Genomic DNA, 20,984 nt, shown 5'->3' on the forward strand with positions numbered 1-20,984 from the left:
TAAGACTTGCATTTCAAAAAAGAAAAAGGAATATATATATATATATATATATATATATATATATATATATATATATATAAATAAAACTACCTTTGAAGAGAAAATGCTGATATAGTGCAGTAGTATCAACTAAACCATTAGCTTAGCATATGCTTAGGCTTATGAAAAACGATTATGGTTAGATATTCAGTCCAACTGAAATATTTTACTTATACTTCTCTTTGCATGGAACTATGCACTAAAACCCCTCAAATCCCACCAATAATACATTGAAATGCCGACAAAGAATGCTTTGATATTGATAAAATCAATAATATAGGATCGCCAATTTATGGACAATACTCTTATGCTACAATTTGATTGTGCACTAACATGGTCAACTAGAAAGTCCCATCGCATGTAATACCGAACGTGTTTGAAGATTTAGACTCTGCCATTCTCCGTCATTACCTAATTCCTAACTATCTTTTGAAGGAAGTGTAGCTTTTGATCCGTACTTGGAGAAAACATCACTTAATACAGCCTTCTCCCTTATCTTTAACCTGCGCCATAATCAAACAAGTACACATCAGAAAACAACACCAAAACATGAAAGTGGTGCTATAAAATGCACAGGGATTTCACCTTCTTGAGGATCCAGGAATATCTAAAGGTTTTTTGGCTTTCTCTTTGGAAGTTGATTTTTTCTTCCGGGCATTTTCTGGTTTAACCTTGGCAAATGACTTCTTTTCCTCTGTGGAGTTTCTGTCAACCTGCTCTGAGGGAGGTAAATTAGTTTCAGAATGGATCCTCAATTGCGCACTATCATCACCATCCACTCTCAAAGCAGTAACGGACTCTGAAATACCCCCATCATCTTCCTGTTCTTCTCCATCCACCAGATTGTCCAGGTCATCCAAATCATCTGAATTGGTCTCATCCCATGAATTGAAGGGAGAATCATCATCGCTGTTGGAATCCTCATTTGAATCTTCTTCAAATGTAGTGTCCATGTGCTGTCGAGCAGCACTCAGGTTTTCACTTATTTTTAGAGATGGAGATAAAGACTGTGCATTTAGAATCTCGCATTTTATCTGCTTCTGAATTTTCCCAAATGTTATAGTTTGTCCCGTGTATAACTCCACAAACCTGAGGGAAAGAACAATGGAATTGGTAAGATACTAGTATGGAATTAGTAAACAACTCTGACATCGTATCCCGGCAGGATATTCTTTCAATAACAAAAGCGCAACAACAATTAAAAATAGCACAGATCCTTATGCCCCACATATTCGCCAATTTCATTTTAGCAAGTTAAAGTAGCATGAAGAAGCTTGAATGAAAACAAATCACCACCCTCATAATTTTCTTATAACAAAACATCTTGCACTGCATGTAATAGACAACTTACTCTTCCCATATGCTCCATTATTATTTTTCTTGGGGTTGGGGGTTGGGGTTGGAACAGACACAATATTGAGGTTATAACGCACCTAACTGCATCTTCTTCACGCTTGAAATCAACAAAAGCAAAACCTTTGCAGATTGGATCCCTTGTCTTTTTGTTTCCAATGACAGCTGGGGCAATATTAATTATGCCCGGAATCCCTTGCAAAGCTGATTTCAGATCTCTAAGGATGTTTTTCTTCTTCGGTAGGTTCACCAATCGCACTCGACTTCCAATTGGAACCAGTTTGGTCTCTGTAAAATTCCATGTCAATAAATAGCCAAATTTCAAATCATAGGCTCAATGTAATAAATTAAAAGCAAACACTTTGCAACTCAATAGTTCGGGCATTGGTTTGTTATTCATTCAAAAGCCAACAGACAACAACACAGAATATATGATACTAGACCCCAGCATTTATTTTCACGTCTTTAAATTCGTCTCACAATCACCGTAAAACGATGTAGTTAGTGCATTCCTCAATGAATAGATTATTTAGGGGTAGTAACTAATCAAAATAAGCTTTAAATGTATACAAAGAAATGTTAACAGACTCGCTGTTTAAAACACAGCAATATCAGGTGAATTCTACCTTGTTCAAACAACATTTGATCTTGTTTGAAATAAACTTCTCCATGAGCACTTACGAGAAAAGAATAAACGAATGTAAAATGAAATAAACTTTTCCTCTGAAAGAAATATCTTGTACATAAATTAGAATAAAGTTTTGAAAACGCTAAGTTAATTTGAGCTTGTGAAAAAGTCCCCTTTATTTCACCTCTTTCTTTTCTTATTAGTAATACTATGAAGAAGTTTATTCAAATAGAACTAAAGCGAAAATTCTATGGGAGTAACAACAAAATTCAGTGTCCAGAAGAGAGTGCCGACACCATTCTTCAATGTATATACATTTACTCATGTAACTAACCACATGGATAAAGGCTTATCTAGCCATACAAAAAACTTAGATATAATTTCTTTCTTTTTAAGTGTTTCTGTTATTATTCTCCCATTATAATTAGAATTGTCTCGTGCATAACAAATTTTGTGTTAAAGGTCGATATAACATCCAAAATTAAACTTCAATTCTAATTAAAAAACAGTAGCAAAACCACCTAAGCAGTTGCATTTTGCAGTAGCCAGTCACACAACAAAACTCAAGCAGCTATATCTACACAGGTTGACATGCACAAACGAAAAGTAAAACAAAAACGCTTTACACATACACTGGCAAGAAACACGACACATGACTAGTGACATGAACATCATCCCAAAGTAAATAACAGAATAATTTCATCAAACCAATCAACTATGAACTAATTTGAACACAACAACCCAAAAACAGAGTTATTGGCGGCTAACCTTTCTTCTTTTCATCTTTTTCAGTGGAAGCATGCTTCACAGGGTTGCTCTTAAGCCTCTTCAAGTTCTCAGCCTGAGCTACTCTACTCTGACGAATTTCCTCGAGCAGCTTATCCTCAACCGAAGTGTCGTACACTTTCCCCTCACCAAATCCCTTCGGTCTCTTCTCGAACCATTTACTCATCTTCTCCAACGGAAGCATCCCCTCATCATCGTCATCATAATCAAATTCTTCTTCTTCGTCATCGAATCCATCACTTAAGTCATCGTCGTACTCCTCTTCGTCTAAATCATCGTCTGCCACGGCCACTTCAGAGCCTCCGGGCCGCTTCTTCTTTGCGGCGACCGCGACAAAAGCGCGGTCGGAAAGCTTCGCGCAGGGTTGCCGGAATTGTCGGAACACGAACTTCGAAACGAAAGAGAAGTGAAAACTAACGGCACGTGAGGGTGCCAGAGAGTGACACGTGTGAGCGCGAGAGAGAAGAGGCACCGAATTGTACGGTGCCGGAAATGCAGTTGAACGGAGCATTGTTCTCCTACTTCGTCTTTTGGATACGTTGCCAGCACCAGAATAACTTATATAACCTTTTAATTACAGTTTTGGATATATATAAATTATATAGAAAGCAAGAAACAACAAGGTGTCGTGGTGTAGTTGGTTATCACGTCAGTCTAACACACTGAAGGTCTCCGGTTCAAGTCCGGGCGACGCCAACTCTTATTGTTTTTTTGTTGTATATTTGTTTTACACATTTGAATGGTTTCCATTAGTTTACATAATTTAATATTTTTAATTTAAATAAATTTCATTTTAATATATTTTGAATGATAAAAAATAGCATGAGAAATATTAGATAATTTTTTTTTCATCATTAATAAATTTTTTAATTTATTAGTATTTTTATTATAAATTTAAAAATAACTTTTAAAACAGAATGGTCAAGTAGAAGTAGGGGTAAAATTTTCTACTTAACATTTAACAATGAAAATTTCACTCAAAGGAAATAATATATATATATATATATATATATATATATATATATATATATGAAAATAAAAAAAAACTAATTAAAAGAGTGAGCAAAATTCTATGCAATCAAAACAAGAAAAATCTCTATAATATATACTTAAATTTATTATATAATATTTATTGTAGATGGGCTCTGGTTTTTTATTTTGTTTCCAAGAGTTTCTCATCTTTTTCTAAAAGCCCATTACATTTGACCAGAAATGTAACATCGAATGTGGACCGGGTCATATTGAATCAAACAGTTAGAGGTGGGCTTGCCATGAGATCTAGTTCAATCTCACACAAACATAGTCATTTGAGCAGAAACCAAGACAAAAGCAGAATCTTGAAGAGTTGTTGTTTCAGTGATGCCAGCACAAATTATTTCAACAAGAAGATTTTTCATTTCATCAACTTGAAAATGATAAGGTCGTTGATGATTTCACCCCATGTATGTGTGAGTGCTCCCAATAACGCTCATCTTGACTTTTGCCAACATCATAGCCTACCCCTTTTGGTCACATGCCCATTACCACACCACCTGCATCATCTAATCTCTCTTCATGTGTCTGTCCATTTCCACATGTCTGCATTTCACCATTTTCTCATTATACTCTCTCTCTCTCTCTCTCTCTCACACACAACACTTCATCACTACTTAACAGCCATGCATCTCTGTCGGCTGATACCATACGATTTCACTTACATTTTTCTGCTCCCTACCAAACACTATACATCCTGGTCCATGTCTCATGTCTTGCTTCGATACTATTAATAATGAACGCTCCTTTATCTTGATTTGATTTATCAAACACCTTCTAAGCATCAAGAATTTAAAGGTAAATCTAAATCTCACTCTCGAATAAAAATAAAAAGTTGAATATGAGAAATATATTCATAAATTTTTCATTGTTTTAAAGTATTTTGTTGAGAGTGACGTTAATTTTTTATTTGAATTAGACTAATGTCTTATTAACATTAGTGTCATATTTTTTTAATAAATTTTTTTCAAAAAACTCATGATCAAGTAATAGAGGTTGTGGATTCAACTCTCCGTACTAAAACTTGAAATATAAAGTTGGTTTGATAAATCTAAAAGTGGGGATATAAGAGGTTGTGAGTTCAACTTTCTTTGATAACAAATATTAACGATTAACATGCATTATCTCTGATCGGAAACCTAAACACATAAATCAAAATCAATAACAAGTTGGATTCTTAACCTTTTCCTAACGTTAAACAGCGACAAGCATGAGTGACACCATATATACACTCAAACTATGCACGTTTGTGGGGGCGTTGGAACTATTATTCATGCATTCATATGCATACATATATTGTAGTTAAGTTAGGTAGAGTTTTCCATCAATGAGTTTAGTGTTTGATAAAAAGAAAATTTTATAGTAGGTTATGAATTATGTGTTGCATAAGATGGATGAGTGGTAGATATAAAGAACCCCATCAAACAGTGAATGCATCTGGGGTTGGCTTGGTAGTAGCACTAGTGGACAAGTCCATGTACCTTCCTGAAAAACCCCAACCCTTTACTCAAATTCTAGATCATGCAACCTTTGAATTTATTATCTTACTTCCTTATCCATCCAGCTTGCTTATGCTACATGTTTGGCATATATAATATATTATTATTTCTTTGTCTAATAAAACAATCACCATTCCATATGTTCAAAATTCACACATCACTTCAACTTAAAATTAAGACTTACTTTACTTCAAGTATAATAAATTAATTTTATTTCTAATAGATGCAGATTTCGAGAAATGTTTAAATTATAAATATTCTATAACATTTTATATATTTTTGTAAATGGATTATTCGGCATCCCACATATCTTTTATCTTATGTTTCATTTTAGTTATTTTTAATAATATCTTCGCATTTAAATTAAAAAAATAACGTTATATGTTTCATATATTTTTTTTTAGTTTAATTTTACGTGCTACTTGCAAATAATTAATATTGCTTTATATCACCTTTTTAATTGTTTGTTTCACATGGAGAATCAAAATTGTTTGTTATTTACCTCATACCTGTTTGTGTAAAGCGAATCATGTTAATTGTTTGTTTTACACGGAGAATAAAAATTGTTCTTAATTACCTTATACATGTTTTATTAAGGAATTTTGGGCAGAAATAATGTAAACATAATTTTATTATATGTAATTATTTAAAATTATTTATCTGTACTTCAAAAGAAATAGATACTAGGATTCTTGATTCATGCCAGTTGTACATATACACGGGACGATCCGAAACGTACAGGCAAATATGATGACCAAATCAGAATCTATCATTCGTGTCTTCCATATAAAATAAATTTATTTGAGTTAAACAGATCAACAATTGATAATAACACTTTAAAAATATTTATAATTTAAATTCAAAATTTAATTAAACTAAAATAGTTACTTATCTAATTGAAATTACTATTAGTTTATCAAAATTTAATAAATCATATTGAAATTTTAATCTCTCACTCCACTTTGATCTATTTTATCTAGTCCGTCAAAATCCCATTTAATTTATCATATTTTTTACGCAACTAATGATGAGATGGATTAAAATGAATCGATATCACTCGTTTTTTTTCTCTATTATTAACTCATTGGTATATATAGAGTGTAGTGTGTAGTGTATAAGAATTTGGGAACTAGCGTCAATCAAAAGCTTAAATTAAGCCTTTAGGTTGAATTCATGTATCTAGCATCATTGAAATGTGTATACATAGTGACAAATATTACAACATTATTTATTGAAACTTCCATAATTTCATATGACCAAACCTTAAATGGTGCTAAAGAAAATCATAACGTGAGTTTGACATTCAATATCCTACTAATACCTAAATTATAGTCTTAGCCTTAGATTCATAATTATATTCGCACATTTAATTAAATCGCCAACCCACAGTTTAAACCACACAATGGGTCATATATATATATATATATATATATATATATATATATATATATATATATATATATATATATATATATATATATATATAAAGATGTTTCAATTTTAAAAGTTCTAAATTCATCTATATAGAAAAGGAAAATATAGAAAGAATAATGAAGGTATAATTAACAGAGAGATATGTGTGTGATGTGAAATTAGGGGAGCATTGACATACAATTATTAAATGCTTAATCAAACTTTATTAAAACATTTTCAAGATCTTGACACTTATGATAACCCACAAATCAATAAATCAAAAAAGAAAAGAAAAGGAGAGGAAAAACAAAGAAAACCCCATGACATCACCTTGACGCGTTTATTATATATATAACAAAGGCTATTGTTTTATATTTATTTATTATTTTTCCAAATCAATTATTTGGTCAGACATCTCATGATGAAATTTGAGAATTTTGCAGTAAATATCATGACAATGTTTATATTTAATGCTGTAGGTTAAATAATAGCAAGCTAGTAGATTGTATAGTGTGACCTATAAAGTATTAATAACACATTTAATTTCCATATTATTAAACTTGTTCTTTTTTTCTCTTATCTTTAGTCTATTGTTTATCTTTCCCACTAAAAAAGTGTATTGTTTATATTATCTAACTGCCCCCTTTTAATTAGTAGATGCTATATTATATTGAATCATTTTACTTCAAATATAGCTAACACTACAAAAGTATAAAATGTCATGTAAAATAGAAGTTAGTAACAAGTTTGTTTATCTTAATTATACAATATATATATATATATATATATATATATATATATATATATATAAATTCTTGTACTGATTTATTCTTAAAATATAATATAAAATTATTTTATTCTGTTGTACTACTTTTTTGTCATATACAGATAGCATATACGCTGAATGTAAATGATTTCACCGGTGGCCGATGATTGAAGGGACAGGGGTGACATGCGCCCAAAAGATTTTTAAATTTTTTATATTATATATTAAAAATTTGATTTTTTGAAAATTTTGAAATTATATGTATGTATTGAAATTAGATAGATATTAAATTGAATATTCTTTTTATAAAATTCAATATTTAATGTTGATAAATATTAAAATATAATATCAAATATAATAAAAAATAAAAATATTTTTATTTTTTTATTGTCTTTTAAGTTTCTTATTAATTATATTAATCTCTTACTTTCACATATTTTATTTTTGTTTCTAAAAAAAAAAGTTATTTGTTTAAAATTCTCGTATGTTTTCTTTTATTTTTTGAAAAATAAAAAAAGTAACTATCATATCTTATTTGACAGTAAAATATTAATTTATTAGTGAATAATTTTTTTATCTCATGAGTTGTTTGTATTTTGTATATTTTTTTATTTGGAGTATATAAGATAATGTAATTTATTATGTGTTTTTTTCATAACCGATCTTTAATTATGACTTGATTACCGTATATTTTTCTTTTAGTAATTACATCTCTCAATTTCTTATTAGATTATGATAAATTATTTTTAATCTTAATTTTTTTAAAAAAAAGTATATTGACGAAGAATACAAATACAATGGTAGATTTATTTTTTTAAAATAATAAAAATGAAACTACCATCGAAGATGAAAACATGATGAATTCGACTTCTTCACATATTCTGAAGCATATGATATTATTGATCCAATTGTTCAATTAGAGGAGTCATTTCCTAAGATGCAAAGAATTACATGTGAGGAGTCCAAATGTGAGTCTGAGTCCTACATTGAGTAAAAATATGAGAAAGTTAAGCACCATTTAAGGATGAAGATCCATAAATCTATCACCTTAAGGTTTTGGATTAAGAGTGGTGTCAATCTCTTATATTTTGTATCTTCCAGTAATCCTCTCTCGAAATACCTAACAATGTGAGGTGATTGACTTAGACAAGGCTCTGTAAGTCAAGAAAGACCTAAGAACGTGTGGTGGTCGGCTTAGACAAGGTCCTATATTGAAAGTCTTCTTGACAGTGGGTCAGGTCTTCAAATATTAAATGAGTCAAGAGATGAAATTAGAAGAACTTGTTTAAAATAGGATCCATATTTTTTAAATTTTAGTCAGCAAAGCAAAAGAAGATTAATTTAAAATTTCAATATCGACATTTTATTATTGATGTTCCTAACTATTTAGACTTGAACAATTTATTCATCATGCTTGAATTATGTCAATGTTTTGCAAGAGTTGGAAAATCAAGGACATGCATTGATCATATGGTTCGTCTTATTTCAACGCTTTTTACTTCTACAACTATAATAAAAAGATAATTTTTTATATCAAAATGAATTTCTTACTGATAATATAGTTATTTATGTTGAAAAAAACTAGTTGAAAATTTTAATTTTAATTCAATTATTAATAAAGTCAAGAATCTGAAGGAATGAAAGACGATATTTTATATATTTGAGATTTCTTTTATATTTACGAGGAAATTTATTTCTTTAAATCTAAACTTTTAAATTAAAAATAATCCACCTTCTATATTCAATATAAAAAACAAACACATGTTCAAAATATATAACTATAACTTAGTTGACGCTAATTAAATAAATATAGATGTATAAATATTAAAAATAAATGAGGTTAACATCTGTTTAGTTCATATTAACTTTATTTATTTTATTTTTTATTAGTGTTTAATATTAATTTAAATAAATAAAATATTAAAAATAAAAAAGGTTAAGATTTGGTAATTCCACACTAAACTTATTTATTTTAATATTTTATTTATATTTAGGTTTGCAACTTAAATATTTAAAAATTAAAAATAAATAAGGTTAACATTTATTAAGTTAATACGCTAAGCTTATTTTTTTTAATATTTATTTTAGTTAGTATTTGTGAAATAAAGGAAATATTATTTTGTATTGTATTAGAGTTGGCTAAGCCGGAGAACCTATGCTAAAAGTTAATTTATACTGCAGTGTTTATTTGTAAAATATTTAGTTTTCAAATTTTAATTTTAGTTTTCACAATTTCTATTAAATTTTAGTTTTCACAATTTTCTATTAAATTTTAGTCAATTATCATTTTTGAATAAAATAAAAATATAGGCATTACTTTATTAAATATATAAAATATGAAATATTATTTATTAAAAACATAACAAGGTAAATATTTATTTAAAACTAAAAGCATCTAAATATAGTATTATTGAAGAGAATGAGATGAGTGTGAGTGTCTGCTTTAAAAATAAAAAATATATAAATATCATTTAACATTTTTGCATTAAATATTTCACTTTTATTTGCTAAAAAGTTATTAAACCAGTAAAAAATAAATCTAAGTTATTTTTATAGCAGAAATACAATATTTTTTAACAATTACTTAGTTTATGCGCTGATAAAAAATGATTAATAAAATTCTTTATAAGGACGTTTTTATTTTTTATTTTTTACTCTCTTATAATTTCCTTTTATTTTCTTACCGTAATACATATTTTATTTTCACCTCAGATATTTTCAAATAAATCTGGTCCATGAAATTACATTTGTTCAAGGACAGACGGGATACCCACAATTACTTTTATTCAACGGTTAATGTATTGTTATTGATTAATGAAAAAACAGAGAAAAGTTATATATTTTTGGATAAAATACTCCAATGATTCATGTTTTTGTTGAAAAATCTCAAATAGGTCATAAGATTTTTTTTAATCTCAATTAGGTCCATATTTTTGAAAATGTGTAACGATTAGGCCCATTCCGTTAGTATAGAGTTAACGGTGTTAAAGATGTGCCACGTGTCAGCTCCACATTTTTTTGAATTTTTTTAAATTTTTTTTGAAAATTATTCATGACACGTGTCACGTCAATATTGTGCCACGTGTCAAGTCAGTAAGGTGACACGTGTCAAATCGTCTGAATCTCAATTTTGTCCATATATTTGTTATTTTTATTGCATTTCAGTCCATTTTTTAAAAAATTTTAAATATATCTATTTTAACTTTTTACAAAATTGCTTTAAAATTTTATATTTAAATTTATAAAATTGTTAATTTTAAACCAACTCTAACATTTGTATATAAATTATTTAAAACAATTTTGTAACAAGTTAAAATAAATATTTTAAAATTTTAAAACAAAATATAAAATAAACTTAATATTATTAAAATGTTTAATAAAAATATCATTATAAAATTTATATAAAAGTTAAATTTGATCTCAATTTGGAGTGGATGAAATTGAAAATTAAAAAAAATGGACTGAAATATAATTAAAATAACAAATATATGGACCAAATTGAGATTCAAACAATGACTTGACACGTTTTACCTTACTGACTTGACACGTGACACAATATTAATGTGACACGTGGCGTGCATGAATAATTTTCAAAAAAATATTAAAAAAATTCAAAAAAATTCAAAAAAGTTCAAAAAATTCAAAAAAAAATTTCAAAAATTCAAAAAAATGAGAAGCTGACACGTGGCATATCCTTAACACCGTTAACACCATACTAACGGAATGAACCTAATTGTTACACATTTAAAAAAATATGGACCTAATTGAGACTAAAAAAAATCTTAAGACTTATTGAGATTTTTCAACAAAAACATGGACTAAGAGGTATTTTAACCTATACTTTTTTAACAGACAATAAAGTCTTATTTTCAAACTTTTTTTTTTTACGGACTTCATTTTAAAAAAATATATATATAAGATTAATTTGCTTACGCATAATAATAAATGTACCCCTTCAAAGCTAATTCCACAAAGAATATTTTGCCCCATTCAAAAGGCTCGAAATATATTTACTCTAAATTCAATTGCTTCATTATTAGTCAAGGTTGGTGGCTTAACAATTCAATTTATACTTCGTCACTCACGTTTAATCCTTGTCAAAACATATTATAAATCAACAAAAAATAGTTATCCAACATTTTTATTTATGAAAAAATTAATAATATAGATCAAATTAAACTTAAACTTGTAAACGTCATATATTTGTTATATGTTTTAGTAACGTAACTTTCCATTTTGAACGGCTTAAAATTAATCAAATAGAATATTTCATCATAATATTCAAAATAGGTGGTCTAGTATATAAAGTATATTGATACAGTCTTACAGAAGATAGGACTATAAAAATATATGATTTATACATGCAACTTAAGTTAACCAACCCTATACAAAACTAACCACTTACTAAAATTCTCCTTGATCTTCCACTACTATAACAAATAGCTCGTCATACTCCAGAGGTGCCTCTACACCTGCAACTTCATCTGCTCCCACCAAATATGTGATCATCACAAAAGAAGAAATGAACAATACAAGAAGACACAAAACACATAACATAGTAAACTAGTGTACAAAAAAATATTTATACATATATTTATATCATGCCAAAAACCTTCAAGCATGGTATATAACATCTCTATATCTATAATAACACAAACAGTTGACACTAAACTTCAATTATTTGTATACATACATTGATATTGGATCCAGGTAAGTTGTACACTTGTTGTGGCATCTCATGCTGTACAGAGCGATAAACAGAGAATTATACTCTACCACCTAAAAGATTAGCTCGTTAACACCTTTGGTCAAGGCTCCTGCTCCTCTCACCATATACCCTATTCCTCTCTACTTGAGAATTTGAATGGTTATTAAAATGTCAGGATAACTTCCAAGACGATCCCCATATCAATGCACACACTACTACAATCCACAACTAATTTTCCTTGAATTAGTATGAAAAAATTCTAATTCATCAACTATCTCTCAAGCAATCATAATGAGAACCATAAACATACTTCACATCAACCACAAAACACCTTAAAACAGTCAAATAAGAGTAATAGACAAAACAAGGCAAATAATGTTGTACATAAAGTACATCAAAGCGGTGAAAACCATTTCTCTAAACACAAATTTCAAAACAAAGATCCCACTAGTCAAAGTGAAGAATCACATGTCTAGGATCATCTGTCAAAATTTTAGCTCGATCTGACGGTTAACAAAGTGAAAATCCTCATTTTACCAAGAGGTACCATACCAAAAATCAAGGTGGCGTCCGACGCTGGAAAAGAGGCGCCTAGTGCCTAGTACCTGGAATACACTGATTTCCAATGCCCAATAGTCCAAAAGTGGCACCAGTGACACCAAGTTAGTGATTTGGCACCCGACAGCGCTGTAATGGGGTCTAACGTTGTATCAAAAACAATAATTTCGGAAAAAAGATGATCCTATACAATTGATTGATTGAGCTCCTTTCCTTTAGTGTTTTTGATTCCATATGGTTTTAAAGAGTTAAAGAAACTGATATCCAATCACTCAAAACACAAATTTAGACAGTTCCCCAAATCAAGACCAAACACATATCAAATATCAAACAATTCAACATACAACTCATCAATTCAACAAATCACATTAAAAATAACTATCAATATTATCTATTATCAATTCTCACCAAAATTTAACACAAAATTAGCTTTCCTTACTTGACAAAGTGGCTAAATTGACCCACACAGCTCAACATACTCAAGGAACACTAAAACACCTCTAGCTCCACAAGATTCTCTATCTATACCTAGGAACAACACGAGAACGATCATGACTTACTATTATGATCACCAACCAACAAAGACTCATATTGATGATCCAAATGTCACATGAAACCAAAGCAGGGTCACATGCATTGCAAGCTAGTACAGAGAAGACTCACAAGAAAATAAGTAGAAGTTCAACTTACACGGTTGAAAAAACTAATCGGATAAAAAGGAAAAGCTCGCCGAGAGGATCACCCTAGTGGTCTTTGTTGGGTATTGGGCTCCCTTCCTATGTGGAGAAAAGGTCCAAAACTTGAGAAGCCCATGTCTCATTTAACCTAGTGGAGAGGGGGCTATAAAATAAAGAGAGAGGCAGAACAATAGAGTCAGAACACACTGAAAGCCCTAACACATAGAGGGAGAGGTAGAGGGAAAATTCTGTTCACGTTTTTCACAGAGCTGTCACAGTAGAATCGGCACTGCGGATTCGTTCACCGTTGGATCGGGCTGAAATTTTTACAGCAGGTTCGGAACTCATTGCTCTTCATTCTGACCGGTCGGATCTTCGATACAGGTCTGAGTTGGGAGATATTAATTTCGCACTGCAGCAGTGATAGTATATGTTTTCCTCTCTTGTTCTTCTCTATTTTGAAAGCTTTGTTGCTTTGCTATTTGGTCGGGTGTTGGCACTAATTTGTGCTATTGATTGAGACTCTTTTGTACTCTTGTTGATCATAGTGGAGCTATTTATTTGGTCTGAACGACTTGTGGTTTTTACCCTTGATTTGAGGGGTTTTCCACGTTAAAAATCTTGGTGCCTTTATTTGTGCTTTTGGTGATTTATTATTGCTGCTCTTTGATTATTGCTCTTCATAGATTCTTGCAAGTTAGGGGAAATTATATCCGCTGCATTCTCTGGTATATTGTTTGTTGTTGTTTTCCCCATCAGTCTTTGATCTTCAAACAGGTGAATATAAGATGAGAACTTCTAGAGAGAAGTTAGAGAACTCTAAAAAAGTGGTTATTAGGGAGATGATGTATTTTAGAATAATGAAACTCGTTTATAACAAAATTATTTATATAAAACCAATAGATCAAGACGATCAGGACTTAATGTTATGATCACTAACCAACAGAAACTCATGTTGATGATCCAAACGTTACATGCAACCAAAGCAGAGTCACATGCAAGCTCATGCAGAGAAGACCCACAAGAAAACGAGCAGAAATTCAACTTACACGGTTGAAGAAAGTGATTGGTTAGAAAGGAAGAGCTCGCCAAAAGGATAATTCTAGCAGTCTCTGATCTTTAAACAAATGAATAGAAGATGAGAACTTCTATAGAAGTTAGAGAACTCTAAAAAAGTAATTTTTAGAGATATATTTTAAAATAATGAAACTCGTTTATAATAAAATTATTTATATAAAACCCTTTTAATATTAAAATAATAAAATCTCACTATTTTTAAACAACAATTACTTCAAAATACCATTTTCTAAAATTTTAGAAGAAACATCTTAAAGTGATATTATTCATTCCTCTTGTTTATAGCTACCACCAGCATACTTTTTAAAATTTTATTATGAATTGTGACATTTATGTGGTGGCCATGCATCCATTATCTTCGAGAAATCAAAACACGGTGCTTGCCGTACCCATATGCCAATTTGCAGTATGTTTCATAGTTAATTTGGGTGAAAAAAATTCCTTGCATGAATCACGGTTAAACTCGTTATAACTCAGCTATGTTAGGTTATTTGAAGGAGAATAAAAGGAAATTTGAAAACAAATAATGATTTATTTCTGAATTGTGATTTATTGTGGGGTGTATGGTCGGTGTGAAATAAATAATTAGTCACCAATTACATTGAAAAAATAATATTTAATTTATTTGTATTATTGATCCATGTTTTTTATATGGAAACTATTCATATCCTATTTTTGTACAAATAATATATTTTTTGGCGACGTTAGTTTGAGAATTAGTATCAAAGTGCTTGTGAAGTTTGATTTTAATCGTTATCAACTATATCAGGCTTTTCATACATTATCAGTGATATATTTTGACTGATAATTCTGACGAACCAAAATAATTTATTTTGTTGAATGTTTTGAAAGAAGATTTTAAAAAATACAACATCATTCAAACCTAACATCACCTTTAATTTAAAATTTTAAAATAATAAATTTATAAGTCTTTATTCATTTTGAAATTTAAAGTCATAATTGAATATAAAAGATATTCAAATTAAATATAGTTTTGATCTTTAATGTAAATCTACTGGTTTCTCTTCTTCCTACGTACATTTTGCACCATTCTTATAAACAAATGATATAAAAAGATTGTATCATTTTTAATCACAACAACACTGATCATAGATTCTAGTCTAAAAAATATATTAACAATGATAAATTTGACGACAGAATTGGAAGGCTAAAGTTACCCCACGGTGTCATTTAAGCTCCATTAGTGGATAATATAATTGGTAGTTCAAATCTACTTAATGTTTTCTTTTATGTTATTAATGATGATGGTTCAATATGCACTAGTTTTTATGGATGCAACTTCATTTGTTTTGGTACATTTTCCCCAAATTTTCTTTTAGAACCTACAAGACAACTTGCAAGCTCTGTGAAAAGCTTCATGAAACTCTACATGTGTGGACATGTTCCATTATTGAATCAAGTTTTTCCATCAAAACTTTTTGTAGTGCTCTCTTTGAATTTCTTGAACATAAAAAATTAATGAGATGTTTCTATTTTTAATGCATCTCCAAAGATGTTATTAAACAGTTAAAGTTTTAGGAAAGTGTTACCAACCCAAAAAACAAACAAACAAAAAGGACAACCAAATTCTAATAATATAAATTCTAACAAAAAGGACGCAACATAAATTAAGGAAAAGGCACAACAACGCGTAATGGATCACTAACATTTGACAAAATTCGGACGAGAAGTTAATGATGCTGACTGAGACCCATGTTTCACACTCACCAATCTTCCTCCACTCATCAATGCCCAACATCATCAATTAGTATAAATTATAGAGAGTACTAAACAAATTCTAATTGAACCATTTTTAATTCTTATCTAATTTCTAAAAAAAATTAATTTCATGCTAAACGTAAACTTGACGCTGTGGTAGTTTGGTGTATCTAACTAATCTTAAAAAAATGGAATGAGTTTGTTAACTAGTTCGTCATATTATCACTAAAAAAACAAAATTTATATTTTTTGTTGAATTTTTTAAAATTAATTATGTATGTAGTCCTTCAACTTTAAGTAAAAATTATAATTAATTTTCTTTAAAATTTTATTTCATTTAGTTCTCTAATTTTAAAAATGCACAAAATTTAATTTTTTAATTAAATTTTATTAAATTTATTTGATATTCTATGATAATATTTAAATTATTTATATAACATTAAAATTAATTATAAAACACATAAACTTCTAGAAAATAGATTAGTTGAAACACGTGTCTCGTCGTCTTCAAATAAGTATTTGTGCTACTTGTTGAATGGCATGTAGATACATTTCAAATAAATAATCAACCACCGGTCAATATAAAAAGAGACAGAATAATTAATATTTCTGGCCATTGTGCGGATATGAGTAGCAACCTACTTATATTGTGCTAAAAAAATGTTAAAGCACAATTATATTAAAGAATGAGTAGTTTTAAAACATATCATTTTACTAAATATAGTTTACGATTTCAGTGATTGTTAAGTGACAAATTTTTAGCTGATAAGATCTCAGTGTATAAGACTTTCAAATTGATAAACTAGTTTATTAAATTAGAGATAATCTTAATTGGTAAACATAAAATTATATAAAAGAATATAACTACTATTATATAAATGAAACTTTTGTTTTTTAGACAAAAATATACTGTTATATAGGTAGGTACTGATTTGATTATTCATCCTCCTAAATAATGAATAAAACATGATATTTTGTCATTACTTTCGTAATCTCAGTGATAATAAATATATACACGTTTCCTTATAACTTTTTCTTTTTGTACTCCTCATTTTATACATAAACTCTCATCTCCATTGTTTCATCTCATAAATATCTTTATACCAACATATTATCTATATAAAGTAGTACAAACTTTATGGTACATACCGTATTATTTTCTAAATCTTTCTTGTATATTTTATTTCCCTTTGTTTTCTCAATCTCTCTAGAATTTTATTTTAATTTTGGTCCGTTCCACTCTTTATTATCATGTTCTGAAAATCATTGATATTATCAGTGATATGGTATACTTTGATTTTTTTATTATTATTTTTTTTCAATTTCAAGTATTACTTGCCAAAATAATATAGTCACTACTTAGGTGAAAAAAATAGACTTTTTGTTTTAATTAACATTTCCGCAACTGTTTTTTAAGTTAAAAATTAAGGCATTTGATGAGTTTTTAAGGAGAAAAATTATTATGAAGATTCAATAATAATATAATTTGAACTCAAATTAACACAATGTGTAATTAAAAACTATTTATAGATCTTTTTTTTTTTTTCTCTATCCAATATAAGACTTCAGGTCACGATCCTATTTTCAACCCTATTAGATTAAGTTAATCTCAAACCATAATCACAGATGAGACAAATCTGTGACTCAACCTTCACAGACTCTGCTAAATTTAAGTTCATATACATTGATGTAATCATTGCACACTTGTCATTATCATGCTTGCTTAATCATAGGAAACTAAAATCCTAGTGGCACTATCCTTACCCTTTTGAGTTAAAAGTTGAATCATCTTCCTATTTTCTTTACATTTTACCTTAATTGTTTTGGTTTTTAATTCAATTAAATTTTGGTTTAATTTATAACATCTCAATTTTAGCAGATTAAAAATTAATAAAACAAGATGTTTTATACTAATGTTTAACACATCGTATAAAGTATGTTAATATAATTTTATAAAAGATTGAACTATAAAAATATAATTTACAAATCAACTAAAATCATATTCTATCTCTTTGCACATGTATAGACTAACCACTTACAACAGCTCCCACTAAAACCTTCCACCAACTTAATAAATGACTCCTCATCCTCTAGAGATGTCTTTGAAATTGCAACTACATATGCTCCCACTGAATAGGTGATTATCGCAAAAGAAAGACAGTCAACACAAAACAGAACACAAAAGAAGGGTAAGCTAATGAGCTAAAGAGTTTTAATCAAGAAATAATACAATCACTTAATTTGTACATAACCAATCATCTTATTTCATACAAAGACTAAATCTACGACTCAATTATCTGGATACAAGCATTCATGTCGGACCTGGTAAGTTGTGCACTTGTGGTGGCATCTGGTACTCTACAAAGCGATAGACATTACCACACACAAGGTTAGTCCGTTAACATCTTTGGTCAAGGTAAAACTCCTAGGCTAGGACCTCCTACCCCTCTCACCACATACCTCATTCTTTTCTACTTGGGAATTTGAATGGTTATTAAAGTGTCATGATAACTTCCAACTAGGCTCATACATCAATGCATGCACTACAACACTTCACTACTAATTCTTCTTGAATTAGCATCAATCAATCTCAAATCAACCTCATATTAATAATCTTAGTTACATCTCATATATGAATCATTTAATAGGCAATAATCCTCATTTACCACATAACACCAAAGTTTTAGAATAGAAAATGACTACCAGATTTTGATGTATTCGTTTAGCGAAATCATTCATTCGCTTAATGAGTAGTGCCTAGAGCTCCATTCGCTCAACGACTAGAATAGCTTGCTCAGCGAATAAATCACTAGAACTCACAGAGATAAATTCCTTCAAAATTTGCTCAGCGAGTGTATTCTTGCTCAACGACTACAAACTCAATAAGTTCCCTAACTTTAGATTCACTCAGTGAGTATATTCTCACGCAAGTACTACAAAGTCAATGAACTCTCTAAAATTGGATTTGCTTAGCAAGCATATTCTTGCTCAGTAAGTTTGCATAATTATGAGAATCTAATTCTGCATAATTATATTATCCAGTCTAATCTAAGCATTCTAATAGTCATTACAGATGCCAAAACATACCAAACTCAATTTTGTCATAAACATCAATGCCAATTGATCTCAAATGCAATACTAAAACATCAAACATTTCTAAACAAGTAGAATTAAACTTAAATCCCATAGTTTCACATATCACAAATCATTCCACGACTCAAATACAATGGCAATTCTAAGTACACTTATACAATTAATAATTCTAACATGTTTGTAACGTAAAAACAATGTAATTAGTTTTCCTTACCTGTTATCTAGTTTAGACAACTCTGTAAATATCAAAACAGAAAAAACCACTATTTTATATATGTGACCACTCTAAAGAATTTTTTTTTTTAAATGAGTATTAGAGGATTAAAGTTAATCAAGAATGATGCTTATGTTTACAGTTATATCAAAGGTACGAATAGAAAATTGAATAATTTTATTTGTACATTTTTAAAATTATTATTTTTCTAAAATATCAAATTGTCTTATTTATCTTTAATTTTTTATTTCCTTTATTTTTCTAATCTGAACCCAGAAGTCAGGCGATAAATGAGAGTATAGTCCAACTTAGTTAAAGATTTTAGTTAAAGAAAACTTTGATTAGGGTAAATAATTTTGTTTTTTTTTTGGGACCTTAAGTCTCTCATCTCTTTTTTTAATATGTAGTATTAAATTTTTCATATGTTTAATCGGTTGTAAAAAGATAAATAACTTATATCTAACTTTACGTGGTGTATTTGTTATATTAAAAGATAATAAAGTAAATTAAATAATAATTATATTATTATTTTTTAATATTATTTAATAATTTTAATCAAGTTGGGTTGTGTTTCACATTCAATATACAAGACCTGTTATTAACTCATAGATTGTTTGATTCAATCACACAAAAAAATCAATCTAATATCTTTGAGTTAAATTGAATTGAATTTGATTGTTGAACTATTCCATCCAATAAACATCCCTAAATAGACATATGGGGATAATAACAAAAGATTGCTTATAAAAATTCTTAAATATGCTTATATAAAGATTTAAAAACATATTATATAAATATATAAATTTATTTTTGTTTTTAATAATGACAGTGGAGTGTTATAAATATTTATCAAGTTATCCAAAATAAATGCTTTGAGTATTATTTTGGATAGGGTGTAAGATTAAATAAATACTTTTTAAAAAACTAACATAAAAATAAATATATTTTATCCATATGTAAAATAATTTACATATTAGCAGTAAATTTGTGTATTTTTAGATTTAAAAATGAGAAAAACTTTCGGATAAGAAACTATATGGGATAAAATGTATTGTAACCTTAAAAAAAATAATGTAAATTCGTTGAATAATTATACAGAACTCCTATTCTAATTAAAAAAATCACATGCTATTTACAAAATTCTATTTATTTATTTTCAAATAAAATTATATCAACTTCACAATCGCAACATGTACATGGATGCATTGAGAGTTGGTGCGATTAGGAAACATTTTTTCCCCAATTATTGTTCACGCATGTGACTCCACATAGATAATTCTGCTACAAACCCCAAAAAAGATTTTTTCCGCATTTTCACCAAATGCCTCTTCCACATTTTTAAGGAGCACCTTCAAACTTTTTCAAAGATTATATTTGTATTCAGTGAATAAATTAAGTTCAGTTCTAAAAAATACAAGTTAT

At 28.8% G+C, this 20,984-nt stretch overlaps 1 protein-coding gene and 1 non-coding gene across 2 annotated transcripts; one reads left to right on the plus strand and one right to left on the minus strand.

Moving 5' to 3' along the window:
• Positions 1-175: 175 nt before the first annotated feature.
• LOC114168170 lies at positions 176-3,346 on the minus strand. Its single transcript, XM_028052912.1, has 4 exons — positions 2,789-3,346; positions 1,473-1,680; positions 625-1,128; positions 176-542 (listed from the first exon to the last, which is right to left on the minus strand). The coding sequence occupies exons 1-4, from the start codon at positions 3,315-3,317 to the stop codon at positions 458-460; spliced, it is 1,326 nt and encodes a 441-aa protein (XP_027908713.1). The 5' UTR covers positions 3,318-3,346; the 3' UTR covers positions 176-457.
• An 82-nt stretch (positions 3,347-3,428) lies between these two features.
• TRNAV-AAC lies at positions 3,429-3,502 on the plus strand. The gene has a single exon. It is a non-coding gene; the product is annotated as a tRNA-Val (tRNA).
• Positions 3,503-20,984: the final 17,482 nt, after the last annotated feature.

The sequence above is a fragment of the Vigna unguiculata genome, chromosome 2 (assembly GCF_004118075.2).
Source record: "Vigna unguiculata cultivar IT97K-499-35 chromosome 2, ASM411807v1, whole genome shotgun sequence".
Classification (NCBI taxonomy): Eukaryota; Viridiplantae; Streptophyta; class Magnoliopsida; order Fabales; family Fabaceae; genus Vigna; species Vigna unguiculata.